The sequence below is a fragment of the Benincasa hispida genome, chromosome 3 (assembly GCF_009727055.1).
Source record: "Benincasa hispida cultivar B227 chromosome 3, ASM972705v1, whole genome shotgun sequence".
NCBI classification, from domain to species: Eukaryota; Viridiplantae; Streptophyta; class Magnoliopsida; order Cucurbitales; family Cucurbitaceae; genus Benincasa; species Benincasa hispida.
The window spans coordinates 24,540,223-24,565,743 of NC_052351.1; the positions used below are offsets into that span (position 1 = coordinate 24,540,223).

The window sequence follows — 25,521 nt, forward strand, 5'->3', positions numbered from 1 at the left end:
AATTTTAACCATAGCAGTCAACCAAGCATGCAATCATAGAAATTCATCCACCAAACTCAAATTAACGTTAATTGAGTGCTTAAATCATGCGCTGATACCAATTAATAGAGTAAACTAACATGTAGCAGAAGAAATCAAAATTAATAAGCCCTATAATTACATTTAATTTGAGCTCTAAAAATATGCAAAATGGTTTTTTCCTAAAGTAGGTTTCAAGAATACTTACCAGCTTTGATGAAACACTTGATTTTTGCTCCTCTCTGTGAATTTGATCTCCAAAACTTCAATGGACCACCACAAAGAACTTCTCTACTATCCTCTAACTTGGATTTTAGAAGTGGAATTCAAAATTAGAGCCAATTATATGAAGGGTTGGAGAGGGTTTGAGAGATGGAGAGAGGGTGTCAAATTTTCAGTAGTGTGAATCCATCAAAGTTGAAATTTAGCTTATTTGTCAACTCTATTTATGTAAATACTTACTTAGCTACTAATTGACACTTCAATTAGCGCTAAGTAAGTGGGAAATGTGGCTGATTTGGGTGAAGCCACTCCAATTGAAGGAAAAACTTCAAAAATTCCTCTTTGAGTGGAATTTTCATATTTTTCAATTTTAAAATTTTCATTTAATTTTTAGTAAAATTATATATATATATATATAAATTTGAATTTCAAGAAATGAAAAATGTTTTATTTATTTAAATAATTAATTAAATAATATTTTCATATAAAATATTAAATTAATCAAGCATCTAATTAGACATGAATCATATTTATATAATTTAATATTTGAATATTTTAAACTCTCCAATTTTCTTTAGTTTTCACAAAATTAAACATTTTTAAATGTATCAAATACAATTAATTAAAATCCTAATTGAAGTTGAACACTTCAAATTCAAAACCCTAATTTTGAATTTGAACATTTCAAATCCGCTCAATTCACTAATCCAAGATATAATTTTACAAGCTAGTAAAGGGACCTTATAGACCTATAAATCATGAGATCCAATGATTTGAGATTAATTGGCTAAACTCTTTAGACCCAATTAATCAATATTCGTTAACTACCGAGACACACCACTATAGCTCGATAGCTGCACTCTCCTCATTGTAGATATACTTCTGTCCATTTTAACCATAATCAGTAAGTCGATCCTTCATAGTTTGTTCGTATTTACAGTTAAGTCAAAATTTCCTTGTATATACATATTTCTTCTGAAGCTCCCACTGATCCTCTTTTGAACAATTTGGTTGATAATCCAACTAATAAATCATACATCTCTCGATCATGAGAGGGCGGGGACCCATTATTCAATACCAGGAATCAGCCTTAAGAGAAAAACCTATCTGCTAACTCTAAGTCGAGTAGAAGTGAATTCTATTTTGCAGAACTATGTCCCCAGCTATCTATCTGGTCTTATCCTTAATATGGGAGGCTTATTGAGCAGTGTTGTTGGACTATTCTCAATTATGCAAATAAAAGGATAATCCTGAATAAATAGGAGTTCATAGTTAGCTCAGGATTAAGATCGAGTTACTCTAGGTTATTGAATTTTGAAATAGTCAGTTTTAACATTAAACGGTTGTTATAAAAAAAAAAAAGTGACTATTTCGAGGTCTGGTCTTATGCAAACTCATTACATAGGATTCCTCCACTCACATATCTCCATATGAATGATTTTAAAATCACATCATCTATATCAGTATACAAAATGGGCCACATCCAATAATGTCACCAGGATGAGGTACCTAATCTCATCCATATACTTATGGACTACTTTGGCTATATACTAAAATTTGATCTACTTTTATGTCACCATATAAAGTTAAAGTATTCATATTATAGCTATGGATTCATTTATTGAATTTTTATAATAGAATGCAATATCAATATCAATTTATTGAATAAAATACTCAATAATACTTTTATTGACAAATAGAATATGTTATCTTTATTTACGAACTGCGAGTTTTAGGATATTCCCAACAATTATAATATATATTATATGGTTTGTTAATCAGTTAGCTAACCATATAATATAACTATATTATTAATATTTTAATAATATAATTATAACTCCCCTTGACAGGGGAGTTATTTGGCAGAACATGCTCACTCTTCTATTTAGTCTATGTTATTTGGAAAACACTTAGGAAGAAGTTTTCTCTGAGAAATTCTAAAAAGCTCTCTCTCTATATACCAAGAACTCTCCCCGATAAAATTCTCTCTTCGAAAAGCAACAAAGAAGGAGCCCACATGTCCTTTCCTTATTTTGGAGAATAACAAGGTTACTAACTGGTGGCTTCTTGATTTGAGAAAAAATCCCACTGTTTATGCATAACCTTTTAATTCATGTTCTTGGATAGGATTTGTGTGAAGAAGAGTTTTTCATCAAGGTTAACTCTTCTTTTCTCTAAACTCTCAGTAGATTGCATACTTTGGTTTATTAAATGTTTATCCTGCGACCTTTTTAGTTTGTTGAGTAAAGAAGCTGTGAAATTCTGTAGCAGAAGCGAAGATCGACCCAATTTTCAATTTTTTTACAGAATTCAAAAGTTTATGCACAAAGAGGAACAATTCAGCATGCAAAGGGGGGGGGGGGGGTAATTCATACATACCCTTGAAGATAACACAAGTCTTCAGGAAATCTCCTTTTCCACGATCCGGTCACGAACTCTTCAAATCTCCTCGAATAAAAACAGCAACCCAAAGATGGCTGCCACCAAGAGGTAATCATTTGTATTCTCTGTAGGGATGAGAATAACAAGAGGTGTGGGCTTCGTGTTTCTGTTGGAGAAGAGGGATAATGATTTTGAGAGAAAAAAAATATTTTGTGTGAGTTTAAAGAATCCAGAGAGAGAGCTTCAGTAACAATCTATAGAAAAGAAGAAGAAAAGATATTCTGGGAAAAACCACCTCCCACCCATTTCACGTTAATTGAGAAAATTCAGGTGAAGGAGTTGTAAACTCGCTCATTTAATTTGAATTTTAAATTTGGAGTATATATATATATATATATATTATATATATATATACCGAAGGAAATTTTCGAAAAAGATCCTTTGAGTGGAAGCAAATATCGACCTAAATTCCATTTTTCATTGAATATAAGTTTTATAGTAAATAAGAACAAGATATGTATTTTCTTAAATTACAGCATGCTATAAAACAAGAGTTTCAGAAACCATTATCTTTGAAGAACTCTTTCTTCAAGAACTCCCTCGTACAAGCCACGAATGAATCGCCTTCTCCACGCGGATCACCTTCTTCACACGGACACCACCACTTAAGAACCATATGTATTCTCTTGGGATAAAGGATTCAAGCAAGAGTTGTGAGCTTTGCTTGAATCCTTGGAAGAGGGAAGGAGATAGAGAGGAGGAGAGGGAAGTTTTCTACAAAGAACTTTTCTCTTCTATTTGATTCTTTCAGATAGAACCTTACTCTCAGAGAGAATTGAGGAGGAAGAACCAACACCAACCACTTGAATCCCACGTATATTAATTGAGAGAGTTATAATGCATTCCCTTTTATTAATTTCAATTAAATTAATAATAATGAAACACACACACACATACACACACCTATATATATTATATAATAACTACTTTATTATATATATACACTATATGTTATATCAAATATAACATATAGCCTATAGTTATATTGCATCAAATACAACATAACCTATAGATTTTATTTTCTCTCAACAATATATGACATTTAATATAAATCACATTTATATTAAATTCACTTATATGAATCTCATTCATATAATTGATATTTGGATCATATCTAAATATTTAATTTTTCTCGATATAAATCATATTTATATTAAATTAATTACATGAATCTCATTCACATAATTAGTATTTGTATCATATTCAAATTCCTCTCGAATTATAATGTATTAAATACATTATATTAATTATATCACATATATAATCAATTTAATTAATTATATCATATATAATCAATTTAATTAATTATATCATATATAATTAATTCTCTCAATTAATTTGAACACTTTAAATTGATCCAAAATTAATTCTCAATTAAATCCCTATTGAGCTATAGAGGGGACTTTATGGACCTGTAGATTGAAGCTTCAACAGTACTCAAATAATTAATTAAACTCTTTAATTAAATTATCCAACATCCATTAATTTTTTATCACTCCACTAAAGACTGACAACTGCACTCTTTGCACTTTAGATAAATTTTTGTGTCCATTGGATATAATCAATCAATAGTGCAATGACCCTTCACAAATTGCTCATAAGTACAGTTGAGCCAAATTACCGTTTTGCCCCTATAGTTACATCTAACTCCTTAAGTACCACTAATTCCTCTAATTAACAATAAGTCATAGTCTAACTATGACCAAGTCCCTCTCGGGCCAGAAGAGGGTGTGGTCACTATGTTCAAGACCCTAAATCAGTCCTTGCATCGGGGAATGAGTGAATTTCGTCTCTTGTTGCTGTGTTCTCAACTCTCTAGTCAGACGAATCTCCAAAATGGTAGGATTGTTGAGTTGATAATCTGGCCACTCTCACCCATACAAATTAAAGGACCGCTTTCATGAGCAGGAGTTCACAACTCACTCAAGATTCAGGTCATGTCACCTATAGTCATCCTAGTGAAATGTAAGTCTCTATTATTAACGACATTATATAAAGAGACTAACCATTTCATGGTTCGGTCTTATACAAACTCTTTGTATAGGATACCTCCGTTTATATTTCTCTACATACATGATTAGGATCAGATCATTTGTAGCACTTTACAACACTTGTAACACCTACAAAGCGGGCCGTATTCGAAGTGTCACTAGGATAAGATATCCATCCTTATCCATCTACTACAGACCGTTTACGTTATTATTTAAACAAGATCCACTTGTATGTCTCTACATACTTGTTTAAATTGCATGAAATAACCTCGGATCTTAGTTTATTTTATTGAGTATATGCTGATAAGATAACAATTATTTTATTAACAACAATATGTTTATACAAAGTTTACAAACTACAAGATTACAAAGAGATTTAGGACACCATTCCCAACATATATAATAACTAACTTATTATATGTATATATAATTATATCTTATATCAAATATAGCATTTAACCTATAGTTTTTCCATTGTATCAAATACAATATAACTTATAGTTTTTAATTCTCTCATTAATTTGTGGTATTTAATATAAATCACATTTATACTAAATTTAATAATATAAATTTTATGTATAATTAATATTTGAATCATATTCAAATATTTATTTCCTCCCAAATAAACTTTATATTATAATGTATCAAATACATTATATTAATTATATCACATGTAATTAATTCACTCAATTAATTTGAACAATTCAAATTATTCAAAAATTAATTCTCAATAATCCTTGTTGAGTTATAGAGGGAACCTTATGGACCTGTAGATTGAAGCTCCAATGGTACTTGAATAATAATTAAAGTCCTATAATTAAATTATTCAACATCCATTAACTGTTGATATTAAAGATTGACTACTGCACTCTTCGCACTACAGATATATTTTTGTATCCATTGGATATAACTAATCAACGGTGTGATAACCTTTCACAAATTGCTCGTAAGTATAATTGGACCAAAATTACTATTTTGCCCCTATAGTTATATCTAACTCCTTAAGTACCACTGATCTCTCTAATGAACAATAAGTCATAGTCCAACTATGACCAAACCCCTCTCGGGCCAAGAGTGGGTGTGGCACCACATTGTGCAAGCCTCATAATCAACCCTAAAGAGATTAATTTATCTACTTACTTAGACGTTAGAGAATGAGTGATTCCATCTTGTGTAGCTGTATTCCCAACTCCCCAATCAGACGAATCCCCAAGATGGTAGGCTTATTGAGTCGGAAATCTGAACACTCTCACCCATACAAATCAAAGGACTGCCTTCATAGGCACGAGTTTATAACTCACTTAGGATTCAGATCATGTCACCTATGGTCATTCTGGTGAAATGTAAGTCTCTATTATGAACAATGTTATATAATGAGATTAGTCATTTCGTGGTCCGATCTTCTACAAACTCCTTTGTATAGAATAACACCGCCTACATGTCTCTACATGAATGATCAGGATCAGACTATTTGTAGCACTTTGCAATGATGGAACACGAGACCTACGCAGCGGAATAAGGATCTAATTACACTCTAATTTTCTCTAATTAAAAGGAAATTAGCATGTAAATATAGAAAAAATAGTAAACTAAAAAGAGATAGTGTACAAGCTTTATAGCTCCCGAAAAATGCTTTTTCTCACTGAATCTCGACCCGAACTCAACCAGACCACCACTAGAGTTTCCAAACTACAGCATACGTCGGCAAGCGATTCTCCATTCCAGATCTCTACCAAGGCATTGGCACTTATTTGTATTTGTTTCTAACTCTCATTCATAAATTGTATGTCATCTTCTTAATCTCTTCATTCACAACCATGTATCAGACGCTAAATAGTATTATTGAATGTCTCGATCATTTCCATTTCCACTACTCTGTCTATTTTCGTTCCTCCATAAATCATTTTTTCCATGATATTTTCTTAATCCCTTGGTGATTAATATGAATTAAACAAGTAACTTAATCTGTGCTAAAGAATTAAAGATGTTTAGCTAAAGCATGCTAGATGACATCTTCACCTGTGAGAGCAGAAGTGACGATGCCATTCTGATCTGTCGAGAGAAAGTTAGAAGAATGCGTTAACTAAAGCAAGAAGTACTTCCAGAGATGGAAGCAACCTTGCGTTTATTACATTCGTCCCTGTTTCACCACAGAGATGTGGGAATGCGGCTAATCACTGAGAGGTGTACGCCAAGGGAAAAGCGGAACCGTACTTATGTCTTTAACGCAATTAAGGTTGTGATGTTTGTACTAATTATCTTTTCTCTTTATGTTTCACATGTAAGACTTGCCACTGCATAACACGATCTTTGTATAATCTTCACAGTCAGTCTAACCCTCAGTATCTTGTATCATGAAACTTGTATCTTGTATCATCATAGCTTAGGTTTATTTTATCGCAATTTACTTTATTACCACATTTTTATCGCTTAACTTTACTTTCATCGCAATTTACTTTATCGCATTTTTAAATACTTGTACACACAACCTTTATTAATTTGAAAAACCCCTGGTCGCATATATCACAAATATAACGCAATAACCTAAAACAAGCCCTGTGTTCGACCTCGAATCACATCGAGAAACTTGCGGTGAAATTATTCTTGATTTCAACGCGAGGAAATTTGTGACAACGCACAACATATTACAAGAACATTCATTAATAACGCATATCTAGAAGTAGTATCACATATCATCGCAATCATCCATGCGTGGTCTTGAACCTTGCTTATATCATTGTATAGTTTATTCCATTACAAGTTTATGGCATGGATTTATAGATTCAAAATCTGCGTGTCAGGCGGCCACCTTCCTGAGCAGATATTTGTGAGCGTAAATGATCGTATAGCCTTGTGGTCGCAATCTATTAATGCGCTCGGATGTTAATTTCTCCAGATCGCATTTCCGCCTTGCGTCAACTCATTTTCTACACAAAAATACATAAGTTAGTTGTTTTAATGCGATAGACGCATGCGATCGCAATGTTGTGAACTTAATGCTTTTGGACGCAATATTGTATATTTTTATCATCACAATCTTGCATTGTCTTATGACTTTGCATTGTAATAACGTGCATTTCTGCCTGTTATCATGCAATGCATAACACATCACTACAAACTCATACCATAATCGCATCACATTTCATAACGCATCAACTACCACAAGTGTTACCTTGGTATTCTCGATGTGAGAATCCAGAAGTTGTGGGCTCTGTATTATCTTAGCTTGAGGAAGAGACTGGAGGTCTACGATCGAGCATGTTGGAGATAAGAAGTTGGTTTATTGCATAGATGATGTGCTCGATCGTTTAGTAAACTAAAGCCTATCACATAGACTTTGCTACTCAATCGTGTAGCAACGATCAGCTGAATGACTATCTATTGGGGATGATGCCCTAAACTCTCGTTTGGTCCTATAGTTTGTAAACACTATATTGAACAAACGCTTGTGATGTAATAGTATATGATATTTTCTTCACTGTTGTCTATGAAACATGAGATGGTTTAATTATTTTACCACAAACCAATAAACTAAGATCCATGGTTGTCGTTGTAACTTAAGCATGTATGTGGATGTAACATCCCAAATTTTGTTCGTAATGTAATTTCAGTATTTTGTAATATTCGAGACCATTTTTGAATTTTGGTTATTTAATTGGATTACTGAGATTCAATTATTGAAAAAGGGATGTTTCAATTTAATTAGAGGATATGTTGTGTACTTGTGCATTAGAGTTTTCAGGGAGTTAAGACTCTCACCTGCATTTGATGCCATTTGCATAACAACAGTTATCCGGCTACCATTGGCATGTGTTGTACAAAAATCGTTTTTATGCTACAAGTCCATGCCATAAACTTGATGACATAGATTTTATGCGATGATATGCGATACTACTTCTAGATATGCATTATTAATGAATGTTCTTGTAGTATACTGTGCGTTGCCACAAGTTTTCTTGCACTGAAACCACGTATAATTTCACCGCAAGTTTCCCGGTGTGATCTGAGGTCGAACACAAGGACTGTTTGAGGTTATTGTGTTACATTTGTGATATATGCGACCAGAAGTTTTTTCAATTTATTAAAAGGTTGTGTGTACAGGAATTTGAAAATGTGATAAAGTAAAGGTAAGTGATAAAAATACAATAATAAAGTAAATTGTGATAAAATAAAGTGCGATAAAATAAACCTAAGCTATGATGATACAAGATACAAGTTACATGATACAAGATACCGAGGGTGAGATTGACTATGAAGATTATACAAAGATCGTGTTATGCGGTGACAAGACTTATGTGTGGAACAGAAAGAGAAAAGATAATTAGTACAAACATCGCAAGTTCCTTAATTGCATTAAAGGCATAAGTACGATTCCGCTTTTCCCTTGGCGTGCACCTCTCGGTGATCGGCCGCGTTCCCACATCACTGTGGTGAAACAGGGACAAACGTAATGAACACAAGGTTGCTTCCATCTCTAGAAGTACTTCTTGCTTTAGTTAACACATTCTTCTAACCTTCTCTCGACAGATCAGAATGGCATCTTCACTTCTGCTCTCACAGGTGAAGATGCCATCTAGCATGCTTTAGCTAAACATCTTTATTTCTTTAGCAAAGATTAAGTTACTTGTTTAATTCATATTAATCACCAAGGGATTAAGAAAACATCATGGAGAAAATGATTTATGGAGGAACGAAAATAGACAGAGAAGTGGAAATGGAAATGATCAAGCCATTCAATAATACTATTTAGTGTCTGATACATGGTTGTGAATGAAGAGATTAAGAAGATGAAATACAATTGATGAATGGGAGTTAGAAACAAATACAAATAAGCACCAACGTCTTGGCACAGATCTGGAATGGAGAATCACTTGTTGGCGTTGATGGAGTGAATGGAAAGATGAGCTTCCCTCTCAGGCTTGCTCAACCGGTAGAAGGGATCTAAGCACAGAGCTTCTCGGGGATTTGGTAGAATTGCACTGAGACTCACCTCTCAGCCTTGTCTCTTCTCTTCCCAGATTTCCTCCGATCAGCACTCAGATCAAATCTCTCTCAATAGCCTCGTATCAAGTATATTTTTCAGTGAATTCTTTGAGGGTATTTATAAATGAAAGCTTTGACTCTTTGACTTGTGGTCCCCACTGTATGGTTATGGAAAGTCCGAAAATGGTGGAATAAATATCCCTTCTGTTATGCAATTAGTCCGTCGAATATGCACAATGGTTAGTTGTACATGTGTCACAATCCTCCGCGTTTGCATTTCTCATTTCCATCTTTCGATCGTGTATCCGCATGCGGTGTTGTTTTTATTATCGCATGCGGTTGAAGTTCAGCTCTGGATCGACTGTCGCATTATGCCGTCATTGCGTTGATCGTCTCTTCAGTATTGATTTGACGGGCGCAATGCGACGGAGATGCGTTGTTTAGTTTCTCTCTGAGCCTTGATCGCAAGCGATGACTTGGCTTCCTACAAAACAGGCTTGAAATATCCTTTTCTACCATCTTAATGGTCTTAGTGGGTGTATTTGCGATAATTTGAAATTATTGTATTTCTTAGCCAATTTTTATACAATTGACGCAACTTTTCTCTCTTTTAGCCGTAATATCTAAATAAAGCAATATAAATAACTTGTATTTCTACATGTTATCACACCCCCAAATTTAGATATATGCTTGTCCTCAAGCATATCTTCTACTAAGGCAAAAATGCTCAGCTCCTATCCTAAATTTTGCGTCGATTGGTTGCTCCGAATGCTCCACTTAGGTAGATTACTTAACAACGCAATTTTCTTCTATCATTGCTAATTCATATCAAAGCCCGACTTTATTCTTTTATCCTACAAATTTTTGCTCAAAAATGCTTTTCTAGTTTTAAAAAGAATGTTTACCTCTTCTTGTCAAAACAACTTGATGCGTCTGTATACGATGGTCAAATTTTGCGTCATTTATTAGAGACTGTTGGTCAAGGTTACACTCTTCGTTTTGGCTTGTTCCCACGTGTGTCATGCGAACATCCAACTATGGTTGTGTGCCAATTTCAACTTTAACTCATGAATTTCAAAGGAGTTGTCTCTTGCATTCTTTTATTTTCTTTTGCATTTTTCTCTTTTCATATTGCGTTGTTCTTGAAACCTACCTTCGTTTTGGCTTGCTCCTACGGGTGTCATGCGAACATCCAACTACGAGTAGGTTCCTTTCACAAATAACTCTTATCAGGTTAGGAATGTTTTTGAAGTTTTCCCTTGCGCTGACATTGGAGTTCTGTATGAAAATTTATTGAAATGAAATATATATATATTTACGGAAATGAAAAATGAATGCATTTTTCTTAATGACCGCATAATCTTGATCTCATCTGCTCAGACCTTCCCCATCCCCAAATTTAGAGATGCGCATGGTTCTCATTGCATTGTTTGGACAGAATAGACAAACACTTAGAAAAAATTTCAAAAAGAAGGTTTGAGTAGAACTTTGAAAGATAAAAGGTAAAGTACTGCTAAGCTACGAATTAACTAAGTGTTAGTCGGAATTTACAAAGTGTGGGAAATGTTTCTAAGTATAAACATATTATACATCATGGCAGCACAATTAATAATGCAAAAGTAAAAGATCAAAAACATCACAAATATTGACAAAAGATGATAAAGAAAAAGGCACAGGCAAATGGAGAGAATATTTACTCAATTGTATTGAATATTAACAAAGTATACAAATAATTAAAAATTAACGCAATACAAAAATTGTTGCCTATACAAAGAATAAAAGAATTTCATTAACTTATAAAAATAATGAATTGAATAAAAGTATAGAATGGCCTCATAAAAATGTAAAGATTATTGTTGAGAAGCAAGAGGGTCTGGAAGAGGGTTCTGATGTGGTAATGAAGGGGCTTCTTCAAAATTCAAGTGGTGCCTGAGATGCGAAGGCACCATGGGACCATGAAGATATGCTGCGAGAAAGTTAAAGTACTTATGGTTGCGCTCTGCAATCTGTCTTTGGTGGCGATGGACCTTATAAATGTTGTGCTGAATATTAATCAACGCCTGCCTTAACGTAGTAGCACTGCGCTGTATATCATCGACTTACTCCATTACCACATCAAATCTCTAGTTGAAGAAGGCTTGTTGCTGAGCGAAGAGTTATTGTTGTTGGGAGAAAAGGGACTGCATTTCTGCTAACTCAGTGCTTAAGGACTGTATGACATTGGAGTGGTGCCTGCGACTGTCTTGCAAGCAACGTTTTGGGGTTAGGAAAGGTGCCTTTCACCCAAAATCGTATGGGTTCATCAATATGCGGGCGGTTGGAATGGACTGTTGTAGTGATGATGATGAAGGTAAGGAATGGGGCGCTGCTGGTATGCAGTTGGAATTTTAGGGCAAAAGAAGGTTGGTAAAGTGCTTAGGAAGGGAAGAAGAAGAAAAGGTTGTGCGGAAGAGCTTGGAGGGGCTGATGAGGGGCGGCATTACTAAGGGTAAAAGGGTCCAAGGCTTCTAATTTCTTGCCATTGGGTAATTCTTGGACCTTTTTCTTTTTCCCTTATCATCTTTGCTGTTGTCTCTTTGGCCTGGGTTCTTGCGGCGCATTGAGATCGATTGCGGGCTCTTTAGAAGTAAGCTCTGGGCAATGTTGGGAGTCTTTGAGGAGCAACCTCAGATTTTGAAATTGATGAGGCGTTGGACTCTTTTGCATGGCCCTCCCAATGCCTCGCCTATTGACAGGCACAGACTTGAGACAGTCCATGGAAAGAAGTATTGTCCTCTAATGTGCCCCACAAAGCTCGAATTTGACTTGCGATCAATCGGCCTACATCGATTGGAATGCCGCGTGCAATGCATATGTGGCCATAACTCGATCCCTTGAAATTTTCTTGTCATGGGAAGTTGGGATTAGCCGCTTCTTTAACCAAATAAATCCAAAGTCTTGCCTCCAGAAGCAGAGTCTGGACGCCAGGGTCTTGATGCCTTTTAAAGAAATCGACCATTTAGTGCCCGGTTGCGTTATACTTGCAGCGCATCTTCCAACTATCTTTTCTGTGGGATCATCAATAATTTGTTGCCCAGTGCATCCAGGTTATCCTTCATTTGGTATAGTTCATTGATGTCCCATGCGCTGAAAAGACACCACTTGCCCTTTATGGTCACCCCATCCTTGGTCCATGTAGCCAATCCATGGTAGAAGTCGCGCACTACCTTAGAATAACAATTGTTGGGCACTGGCAAAATGTGTCCCAACCATGCTCCACGATCACGCTCATGATTAGATCTGGTAGTGGCGTTGGCGCAGGGAAAAAGCCCATCTCCATCAACAAATCGTCATTCTTTTTCTTTCTTGATGGACACACCTTTGCCAACGCGGGCTTACTGCTTTTTGCGACCGCTTTGCCCTTTCCTTTGGTCAACGCAAGGTAGGATAGTTGTCTTTGTTTTCTTTCCCCTTCCTTGCATTGTTCCTCATTCTCTCGCTCGGTAAGTTCCTTGCCCTTCTTTTTAACCAAACGCTGCCTGTTGGCTTCGCGCTTTCTCTCATTGTCTTCTCTCATTCTCTTTTCTTCTTCTGCCTTCTTTTTCTTTTCTTCTTCTTCCTCTTCTCTCACTTCTCTTTCAAACTCTTACACAAACTGCTCAGAGGCCAACAAAAGGCATTGTTCCTCTTCAATCTACCTTATTTCTTCAAGCCTCGAGATCTCGTTATTGTGGCGAACCTCCTCATCATGCAGTCTTCTTCTTCTATCACCTCTTGTGGTGATGAGTTTCGCCCGCTCCATTTTATCTTGTCTCTCTTCCTCTTCCGTTCTCCTCCTTTCCTTTTCTTCTAATGCGTTGATCAAAATTAACAGGTCAACGATAGACCCTTGCGGTGCATTCTTCTTCCAACATTGCATCAGAGAGGTAGCTTCTCCTTCTTCACCTTTCTCGGCCACAACAACTTGCGTTGTTTCAGGTTGCACTGACTCCCTAAGTTGTGCTGGTTCCCCCCTCTGCCCTCCCTCACAAAGGTGGATTCTCCATCCATTTCTGGGCTTGCAACCTCTTCTTCTTTTCTTCTTCCTTCTTCAGGCGCCTTTCCTCACGCCTACGTTCTTTCCTTTCTTTCTTCTCTTTCTTCTTCTTTAGCTTGCCCTTCTCATCTTCTTCATCCTCCTTCTTTTCTTTATTCTTCTTCTCTTTGCGATGATGGGATGGCTCACCTTCTCCAACATTCTTTTCCTTCTTCTCCTTTTTCTTCTTTTTCTCCTCTTCCACCTCTTGTTGCTTCTCTGCCGCGACTTCTTCTAACGCGACTCTGATAGGTCCGTCATAGGATTCTACTTGCGTAGTTTCCTCAGGAGTCTCTAAAGCCAGAGTGCTTCTTTTTGTCTCCTCTTCCACCACTTCCTCCGTCACTGCCACTTCCTCTACCACCCTCACTTCTTCAATCACCGCCACCGTCACCTTCTCCGTAGACAGTGGTTGGTTTACAACCCCTACCTCGGGCAAACCTCCTCCTTCCTCCAAGTTACTCAGAATGTTTCCGAATATCTCATTGCAATCTCGTATCTTCTTTTCGCTTTCAGTTGAGATGGCTGGAGTTGGGAGTGGGGTGCTTTCAGTGCTTTGCCCTCTCTTAAACGGAGGAGGCCTGACGGCTAAAGGGTTTCTCCAGGGTCTACCGGCGATTCTAAGGACAGTGTGGGGTTGGGTAGCAAGATGGCGACTGGCAACAAGGAATACTGCCTCTTGCATGGAGGTTTGGTCAGTGGAAAGAGTTGAGGGTGAAGCAGAAGGTTGGGAAGCTTGGTCGATCATGGATGATAAGGTGAAAGGAACTGGAAAGGACGCTAGGGTTTCGGGAAAGAAGAAAGCTCTGGATGCAATGGCGCTAGGGTTTTTTCAGATTGCAAAAAGAGGTAAAGTGTTCACAGAAGGGGGAAGTTCCTATTTATAGGTTGAGCCTTAGTGGGCCCAACACGATTTTCGCGGTGGCAGGCCTCGAGACACTCAAAAGGCCCGTCATTCGAACTTCCCTCATTTATGGAATTTCAGAAAAACTTCCTTTCGTCTGCAGACTTCATCATTTAGTTGGAATACGGAAAGATTGGATTTCTCAATTTTGCAAAAAGAATTATCTTTAATATTTTATTCGAATGGACGCAAGGAAAAGATTAACGCAATGTGTTCACCAACGCAAATACATCTTCGCAGAGGATGGGCAACAACGCATGCATCCTCGCAACACACCCCTTAACTAAACACATTTCTGGAGGATCGGGTTCACGGTATTGCTACCAGCGCAACACTACCTCAATATAGTGCATTTTGTTAAGGACGGGCAAAGGACACACACGCGCGCAACACACCCCTCAGCTCAACGCATTTGAGTTGGATGAACGTAAAGTGCATATTGTTGGTTTAGGATGCGTCCATTATCGCCATGCATATTGAATGTGTTTTATTTTATTATAATTTTTTTTTTCATCAACACAAGTTGCTATGACTTGCAGTAATAAATTTTCTTCTCGTTACTCAATCATTCTCTAATTAAAGAATAACGCATTAAATACATGAAAGTTAAAGGAATTAAAGAAAACACATAAATAAATGCAAGGGAGTAAATGAAGAATAAATTCATCAAATTATCAAACAAATTAAAAGAAGCAGTAAAGACAAAGTTCAAAAGTTCATAAAGACAAGAATTAAAGAAAGCATTTAAACATAGATGTGAGATATGGACCAGAAGATGATTTTCTTTGAATAAGCACAATCCACACATCTGCAGGCGATCCAGCTTGCCTGCACAATGTCCTAAGGACATTGCTCCTTTCCTAGTCTCATCCCGCGATGTATACGGGGAGAGATATGATCTACTTCCTTTGGGAACTACACCAAGTATGGAAAATGTGTTACACATTTCTCAACCCTCATATTCCCGCAATCGTAGATTTTGAAATTCTTGCACTAAATCTAGTCTTGATTTGCTCTTGCACGAAAGATATACCTGATCTCTAGGTCAGCTTAGAATTTCTGGATCACTTCAGTACTTATAAGTCGTCAGACTGCTCTTTGCGATAAACAGCCAGTACAAAGAGATCTGCCCTGCACATACTACAAACATATTCAACAATAAACGTTAACCAAACCCCGGCAACGGCGCCATAAACTTGTTGACAAAAATCGTTTCTATGCTACAAGTCCATGCCATAAACTTGATGACATAGATTTTATGCGATGATATACGATACTACTTCTAGATATGCGGTTCTAATGAATGTTCTTGTAGTATGCTATGTGTTGTCACAAGTTTTCTTGCGTTGAAACCAAGTATAATTTCACCGCAAGTTTTCCGGTGTGATTCGAGGTCGAACACAGGGACTGTTTGAGGTTATTGTGTTACATTTGTGATATATGCGACCAGAAGTTTTTTCAATTTATTAAAAGGTTGTGTATACAGGTATTTGAAAATGCGATAAAGTAAAGGTAAGCGATAAAAATGCGATAATAAAGTAAATTGCGATAAAATAAAGTGCGATAAAATAAACCTAAGCTATGATGATACAAGATACAAGTTACATGATACAAGATATCGAGGGTGAGACTGACTGTGAAGGTTATACAAAGATCCTGTTATGCGGTAATAAGACTTATGTGTGGAATAGAAAGAGAAAAGATAATTAGTACAAACATCACAAGTTCCTTAATTGCATTAAAGACATAATTACGGTTCCGCTTTTTCCTTGGCGTGTACCTCTCGGTGATCGGCCGCATTCCCACATCACTGTGCTGAAACAGGGACAAATATAATGAACGCAAGGTTGCTTCCATCTCTGGAAGTACTTTTTGCTTTACTTAACACATTCTTCTAACCTTCTCTCGACAGATCAGAATAGCATCTTCACTTCTGCTCTCACAGGTGAAGATGTCGTCTAGCATGCTTTAGCTAAACATCTTTATTTCTTTAGCAAAGATTAAGTTACTTGTTTAATTCATATTAATCACCAAGGGATTAAAAAAAACATCATGGAGAAAATGATTTATGGAGGAACGAAAATAGACAGAGAAATGGAAATGGAAATGATCAAGCCATTCAATAATACTATTTAGCGTCTGATACATGGTTGTGAATGAAGAGATCAAGAAGATGAAATAAAATTGATGAATGAGAGTTAGAAACAAATACAAATAAGTGCCAACATCTTGGCACAGATATGGAATGGAGAATCGTTTGCCGGCGTTGATGGAGTGAATGGAAGAATGAGCTTCCCTCTTAGGCTTGCTCAACCAGTAGAAGGGATCTAAGTACAGAGCTTCTCGGTGGGGATTTGGTAGAATTGCACTGAGACTTACCTCTCGGCCTTGTCTCTTCCCTTCCCAGATTTCCTCCGATCAGCACTCAAATCAATTCTCTCTCAATAGCCTCGTATCAATTATCCCCCGTATCAAGTATATTTTTCAGTGAATTCTTTGAGGGTATTTATAGATGAAAGCTTTGACTCTTTGACTTGTGGTCTCCACTGTATTGTTATGGAAAGTTCGAAAATGGTGGAATAAATATTCCCTTTGTTATGCAATTAGTCCGTCGAATATGCACAATGGTTAATTGTACATGTGTCACAATCCTCCGCCTTTGCGTTGCTCATTTGTATCATTCGATCGTGTGTCCGCATGTGATGTTGTTTTTATTACCACATGCGGTTGAAGTTCCGCTCTGGATCGACTGTCGCATTGCGCCATCATTGCGTTGATCGTCTCTTCAGTATTGATTTGACGGGCGCAATGCGACGGAGATGCGTTGTTCAGTTTCTCTCTAAACCTTGATCGTAAGTGGTGACTTGGTTTCCTGCAAAAAAGACTTGAAATATCCTTTTCTACCATCTTAATGGTCTTAGTGGGTGTATTTGCGATAATTTGTAATTATTGTATTTCTTAGCCAATTTCTATACAATTGACGCAACTTTCCTCTCTTTTGGCCGCAATATCTAAATAAAGCAATATAAATAACTTGTATTTCTACAAGTTATGAGCATGTCACCGTTTGAAGCCCTCTATGGGAAGAGCTATAGGTCTCCTGTGTGTTGGGATGAGGTAGAAGAGAGGAAATTGCTAGGACCTGAGCTAGTGCAAGCCACGAATAAGGCAATACAAAAGATCAGGGCTCATATGCAAACAACTCAGAGAAGATAGAAAAGCTACGCCAACGTGAAACGTAAAGACCTAAAATTTAAGATTGGTGATAAAGTGTTCTTAAAGGTGGCATTTATGAAGGGTGTTTTGAGGTTTGGAAGGAAAGGGAAGCTGAGCTCGAGGTTCATTGGACCTTTCAAGGTCTTGGAGCGAATTGGTCCTATAGCTTACCGATTGGCATTGCCTCCATTACTTTCTTCAGTTCAACATGTCTTCCATGTTTTGATGCTGAAAAAGTATGTGACAGATCCATCCCATATAGTTGACTTTGAGCCATTGTAGTTGAATGACAACTTGAGCAACGAGGAGAAACCTATAGAAATTCTTGGTAGAGAGGTAAAGACATTGCACAAAAGGGAGATAGCATTTGTGAAAGTTTTGTGGCAGAATCACCAGTTCAAGGAGGCTACCTGGGAGCGAGAGGATGAGATGAGGGCACCCGGAGCTTTTTCAGGAATGAATTTTCAAGGACGAAAGTTCTTTAAGGAGGGAAAGAATGTAACATCCCAAAATTTTTTTCGTAATGTAATTTCAGTATTTTGTAATATTCAAGATCATTTTTGAATTTTCAAAATTTAATTGGATTACTGAGATTCAATTATTGAGAAAGGGATGTTTCAATTTATTGGTTAATCAAAGAGAAATTGTGGGAATTAGACTTTATGTCACACTAATTTAATTTGAAATTAATGTCAAGAATTAATTTTATTTTGGAAAGGGGTTATGTCACACAAATTTAATTTGAAACTAATGTCAAAAATTAATTTCATTTTGGAAGGAAGGGGTGTTTCAATTTAATGGTTTAATCGGAAAGAAGTTATGGAAATTGAACTTTTAATGTCACACAAATTAAATTTGAAATTAATATCAAGAATTAATTTCATTTTGAAAGAAAAGGGGGTTTCAATTTAATGGTTTAATTGGAGGGAAGTTATGAAAATTGGACTTTTAATGTCACACGAATTAAATTTGAAATTAATGTCAAGAATTAATTTCATTTTGGAAAAGGGATAATTAAATTCTTTGTGAATTGAAAATTTTAAGAGAGAAAGGGATTAAAAGTTGGAAGCAGGGTCTGATTGAAGCAAGATTTTGGAGATGGGAATCTTGAGGATGGTTGTTGCTCAGACTTCGTTGGGGAATTGAATTCAAAGATTTATTATTGAAGACTGCCGCTTGGATCGATATCTGAATCTAGTATCGATGTAAGTAATCTTACTACTAGAACTGCCCACGTGCCAGGCAATGTAGTTATGATTTACTAAGGATTTCATGATGGTTTAATGTTTATGTATGCCTTGCTGATATGAGGATTTAAAATACTAGATCCGCATAGAGATATTTGAATGCTAGCATGATTTGAATATATTATTATTCTATGAGTTTCTATTTGATCTGAGGATGATGAGATGTATATGTATGTTATGGGACTAGGATGACGAGATGTATATTTATGTTATAGAACCATGTTATGATACTTGTGATGCTGAGATCGTGATAATGTCCTAACTGATTAGTTAGATGCCCACTAGATGTTGTGTTTCCTTCGGGATTCATCAGAGATTGTGTTTCCTTCAGGATTCACCAGGGGTTGTGTTTCCTTCGGGATTCACCAGGGGTTGTGTTTCCTTCGGGATTCACCAGGGGTTGTGTTTCCTTCGGGATNATTCACCAGGGGTTGTGTTTCCTTCGGGATTCACTAGGGGTTGTGTTTCCTTCGGGATTCACCAGGGGTTGTGTTTCCTTCGGGATTCACCATGGGTTGTGTTTCCTTCGAGATTCACCAAGGGTTGTGTTTCCTTCGAGATTCACCAAAGGTTATGTTTCCTTCGTGATTCATCAGAGGTTGTAGGTCCTACGGGACTTAATAGAGGTAGTGGGCATACTTAACTACAGTAGGATAAAAATCAGTTTTTCATGTATGTATGTCCCATGAGCACTAGAGAAGTTTATATGTTCCACTAGAGGTAAGTATCTAGAGGACATAGATGCCTAGCCTGACCCTAGTAATTGGGTTACTTATAGAGTATTTTATACTCACCATTTCTCATGTTTATGTTTCAGGTAAGGGTAGGGACACGCTGGCAAATGATAAGAGGAATCCAAGAACGAGCCACTGGGGACTAGTTTTAACGCTTCTGCTCATGTTTTAAGAGTTCTTTTATGTTTTTAACTTTCAGTCTTGACATTTGAAACTTATCGTTTGAAATTTGTTTTCAGACTTATTTATTTCCATTTAAGACTTATGGGTACCTTATCATTTGATTTTAATATTTGAATTTAATGAAGATCTTTTAAGTTACCTTATTTATTTAGCATTTATTTCAGTATAAAAAGGATGTTGATTTATCTTCCAAACATGCATGCGTTTAGTAACGGCCTAGCTTGAGTTCTAGGAAGTTGGATCATTACAGTGGAGACATATAGGTGGATCATGTCTTAAGTGATAACCAAAATGGTCTATAGTATATGGATATAGGAGGGAAATCTTATCCTGGTGACACTACGGATGTGGCCCGCTTTGTAGAGAGGTACATGTGTTGTGACTTACTACAGATGGTTTGATCCTGATCATTCATGTGGAGACATGCGAGTGGGGGCGTCCTATACAAAGGAATTTATATAAGATTAAACCACGAAGTGTTATAGACTCGCTATATAACGTTGTTCATGACAAAGACTTCACTTCACTAAGATGACCATAGGTAACATGACCTTAATCCTGAGTGAGTTGGGAACTTCTGCCTTTGAGGGTAGTCCTTTAATTTGCATAGGTGCGAGTGACCAGATTGTCGACTCAAACCTACCACTTTAGGGATTTGTCTGATTTGGGAGCTGGGAACTCAGCTACACAAGATGGAATTCACTCTTTCCCCGAAGCAGGGGTAAGTAGATAGATTGCTCCTTTAAGGGATGATTCTGAGGCTTGAACGATGTGGCGCCACACACCTTCTCATGGCCTGAAAGGTGTCCACACATAGTAGGACTATGTTGTATTGTTCATTAGAGGGATCAGTGATACTAAAGGAGTTAGATGTAACTATAGGGGTAAAACGGTAAATTGGCCCAGTTGTACTTACGAGCATCTATGAAGGGTTATCGTACTATTGATTGGTTATATCCGATGGACACAAAAATATATCTGTGGTGAGAAAAGTGTAGCTATCGGTTTTTAATGGAGTGCCCGGCAGTTAACGAATGGTGGACCTCGTGGCTAAAGAGTTTAGTAAGCTATTCACGTACCATTAAAGCTTCAAGCTACAGGTTGATAAGGTCCCCTTGGTAGTTCAATGAATTCAAGTTAAGAATCAGTTTTTGGGTCAGTTTGAAGTGTTTAAATTGACAAGAGGGATATATAATTAAACTCGTCAATTGTATATGATATAGTTAACATGATCTATGAGATCCATTAATTGGAGGAAAAGGATATAAATATTATTTATATCTAATAGAGGAGAAAAGGACTATGGTTTAAATGTTGCATATGATGTGATATTAAAACTATAGGTTATAAATAAATGATAAGTTAGTTGTTATATTTATTTATAATTAAACAATTATGAGATAATTATTGGTGGTTTTCTCCATAACCGTACGTGAAAATGGGATGTTGCATTCAGTTTTCATAACTGAAGAATAAAATGAAAATAGTTTTCATTTTTGCTAAAGTATCAGATAATCGCTTCACTAAGTTGTACACTGCCCATCGTATAGCTAATGAGAGCATACACGACAGCTCAAGTTTTCCTAAATGAACGTGTACAAGCGCAGTTGACCTAAGCGATCGTATAACTTTTACTAAACGGTCGTGCACAAGAGCGAGATTACCTAAACGATCGTGCACCTTTTCTAAACGATCAACCACCTGTCTATACGATAAACACAAAACCTCTCCCACTTGCTTGGTTGTTGAATACGATTGTGTTTTCCTCCTTCCCTCTATCAAATCCAACAGAGCCCACACCTCCTGGATTCTCACTCCAACAATACCAAGGTCACTGAGTGGTGGTGTCTAAGTTGTTGCCTGTTCATGTAGAAGGCGGTTCGTGTAAAAGATAGTCAACTCTACACGATCGTTTAGTCTCTGTCAACGCTTAGTAAAACTCTTTTACTTGATACCTTTTTCTGTGAGTACTTTCTGAATGAAGCAATAACTAAATTTAGGAAAACAATTTTTCTTTTATCTCACGATTACCATAAAACTTCCAATAACCTCCCACAATCGGTTATTAGAGAAAAAGAATTAATTATCATATAATCAATATATTATAAATAAATATGATAACCAACTTATCATATTATATTTATAAACTATAGTTTAATATTTCATCACATGAAACATACAAACCATAGTTTCTTTTCTATTTTATGGTACTTGATATAAATCATATTTATATCAATTCCTCTAAATAATGTATCCAATGCATCACACCAATTATATCACATATAATTGAATTTCCTCTTGTTAATTGAAACACTTCAAACTAACCCCAAAATCTGATTCTCAACTTGAACCCATTGAGCTACCAAGGGAACTTTATGAACCTGTAGCTTGAAGTTCCAACGATACATGAATAACTGACTAAACTTTTTAGTCACGAGATCCACCATTTGTTAACTACCGAGCACTCCACTAAAAATCGACAGCTGCACTCTTCTCACTACAAATATATTTCTATGTCCATATTAACCAATCAACAGTGTGATAACCCTTCATAAATCGCTCATAAGTACAGCTGGGCCAATTTACCATTTTTCCCCTGTAGTTACATATAACTCTTTAAGTACCACTAATTCCTCTAATGAACAATAAGTCATAGTCCTACTATGACTAAGTCCTCTCTTCCAAAGAGAGGATATGACCACTATGTTTAAGACCTGGAATCAGCTCTTAAGGGAGCGATTTATCTACTTACCCCTGCTTCAGAAAAGGAGTGAATTTCGTCTTGTGTAACTGAGTTCCTAGCTCCCCAATCAGACAAATCCCTAAAAAGGTTGACTTGTTGAGTTGGAAATCTGGCCACTCTTACCTATACAAATCAAAGGACCGCCCTCATGAGCAGAAGTTCCCAACTCACTCAGGATTAAGGTCATGTCACCAATGGTTGTTTTCCTATATCTTTATATTACAGACCATTTATGTTATTACTTAAGGCATGATCCACTTGTATGTCTCATATACATGCTTAAGTTTACATGAAATAACCAAGGATCTTTGTTTATTGGATATGAGTAAATGCAAATAAAATAACACATATTTTATTTATAAACAATGTGTACAAACTGTTTATAATCTATGAGACTCCGGGAGAATTAGGACACCAATCCCTACGATTTCAACAAGGATTGTTAAAGAAGCAAGCACTTCAATAATAGTTGTTTATGTTGCTTCATCCAGTCATGCACATCCTTCTCAAGAGTTGAGGGAGCCTTGACGTAGTAGGAGGGTTATAACTCAATCTGCTCGTTATTTGAGTTTAACAGAAACTCAAGTTATCATACCAGATCCTGACGTTGAGGATCCATTGACTTACAAGTAGGCAATGGTTGATGTGGACAAGGATGAATGAGTTAAAGCCATGAATCAAGAAATACTGTCTATGTACTTCAATTTTGTCTGAACACTTGTAGATCAACCTAGTCAAATGGATCTACAAAAGAAGGAGAGGTATAGATGGTAAGATACAAACCTAAATTGCTAGACTAGTGGCAAAGGGTTATACCTAGGTTGAGGGAGTGGACTATGAAGAAACTTTCTTACCTATTATAGTGCTTAAATTTATTCGAATTCTCTTATCCATTACCACATAGTATTACTATGAAATATGGAAAATGGACGTCAAGAGTGGCTTCTGAATGGTAATCTTGATGAGACTATTTACATGAGTCAACCAGAAGGATTCATTGAACAAGGTCAAGAGCAAGATGTTTGCAAGTTTAATCAGTCCATTTATCTATTGAAACAAGCATCTCAATATTGGAATATAAGATTTGACACTACGTTCAAATCTTATGGCTTTGATCATAATGTTGATGAACCTTGTGCCTACAAGAAGATCATCAATAGTTCAGTAGCTTTCTTAGTTTTATATGTGGACAATCGACTACTCATTGGAAATGATATAAATTTACTGACTGATATTAAGAAATGGCTAGCTTCTCAATTCCAAATGAAATATTTGGGTGAAGCGTAATTTGTTCTAAGGATTTAAATCATTAGGGATCGTAAGAACAAAACACTAGCCTTGTCTCAAGCATTGTATATCGACAAAATTTTTGTCAGGTATTCGATGCAAAATTCAGGAAAGTTTTATTACCTTTCATGCATGGGATTATTTTGTCTAATGAACAATATTGTAAGACATCTCAAGAAGTTAAGGAGATGAGACGGATTCCCTATGCATTTGCAATAGGTAGCCTTATGTATGTCATGTTGTGTACTAGGTTGGATATTTGCTATACAGTGGGAATAGTCAGTAAATATCAATCCAATCCAGAACTTGGACAGTAGTTAAAACTATTCTCAAGTATCTTAGAAGAACGAGAAACTATATGCTTGTGTATGGTGTTAAACATTTGATCATTACAGGATACACTGACTCTGATTTTCAGATTAATAAGGATTTTACGAAATCCACATTAGGATCAGTGTTCACTCTTAACGAAGGGGCTATAGTATGGTGTAACATCAAACAAGGTTTTATTGTTGACTCTACCATGGAGGCAGAGTATGTAGCCGCTTGTGAAATGGCTAAAGAAGCTGTCTAGCTTAGGAAGTTTTTGACAGATTTGGAAGTTGTTCTAAACATGTCACTACCCTTCACTTTATATTGTGATAATAGTAGTGCTATGGCAAACTCCAAGGAGTCTCAAAGCCACAAACGAGGAAAGTACATTGAGCACAAATATCATCTCATTAGGGAGATTGTGCAATAGAGAGATGTGATTGTTACAAAGATCGATTCAAAACACAACATTGCTTATCCATTTGCAAAGGTTCTCACGGCTAAAGTTTTTAGGGCCACCTGGAGATTCTAGGCCTACGGGATATGTCTCATCTTGTCTAGGGTAAGTGGAAGATTTTTAGGGTATAGAGGATATCCTAGTTTATTGTATTGTACTTTTTATTGCATCTTGTACTGTACACCCCTTTGCTTAAGGACAAGTTAGAGATTGTTGGATTTATTGTCCTAAATCTCGTGGATCTTTTAGTTTGTAATTTATAAATACAAATTATTTATTTAATAAAATAAGAAGTATTTTATTTGACATTTAGATAGCATTAACTCGATCCAATAAACTAAGATTCGAGGTTGTTTAATGTAACTTGAACAGTATGTGGTATACATACAAGTGAATCATATTCAAGTAATAACCTAAAATGTTAGCAGTATATGGATAAGGTTGGGTGTCTTATCTTGGTAATATTACGGATACATTCCACTTTATAATTATTACATGAGTTGTAAGTGTTATAGACAATATGTTCCATATTTTTCATGTGGAGACATGTGAGTGGTGTATCCTGTATAAAGAGTTTGTATAAGATCAGACTGCAAAATGATTGATTACTCTGTATAACATCGTTACTTGATGAAAATAACATTTCACTAAATTGACCATAGGTGACTTGATCTTAATCTTGAGTGGTTGTCAAGAAAGTATGTACATAAAGACATGCAAGGGAGTTT

At 36.2% G+C, this 25,521-nt stretch overlaps 1 protein-coding gene across 1 annotated transcript; it reads right to left on the reverse strand.

Annotated features, from left to right (window-relative positions):
* Positions 1–13,329: 13,329 nt before the first annotated feature.
* LOC120073500 (uncharacterized protein At1g10890-like) lies at positions 13,330–14,458 on the reverse strand. Its single transcript, XM_039026343.1, has 2 exons — positions 13,861–14,458; positions 13,330–13,484 (listed from the first exon to the last, which is right to left on the reverse strand). Exons 1-2 carry the CDS (start codon positions 14,456–14,458, stop codon positions 13,330–13,332), a joined length of 753 nt encoding a protein of 250 aa, XP_038882271.1.
* Positions 14,459–25,521: the final 11,063 nt, after the last annotated feature.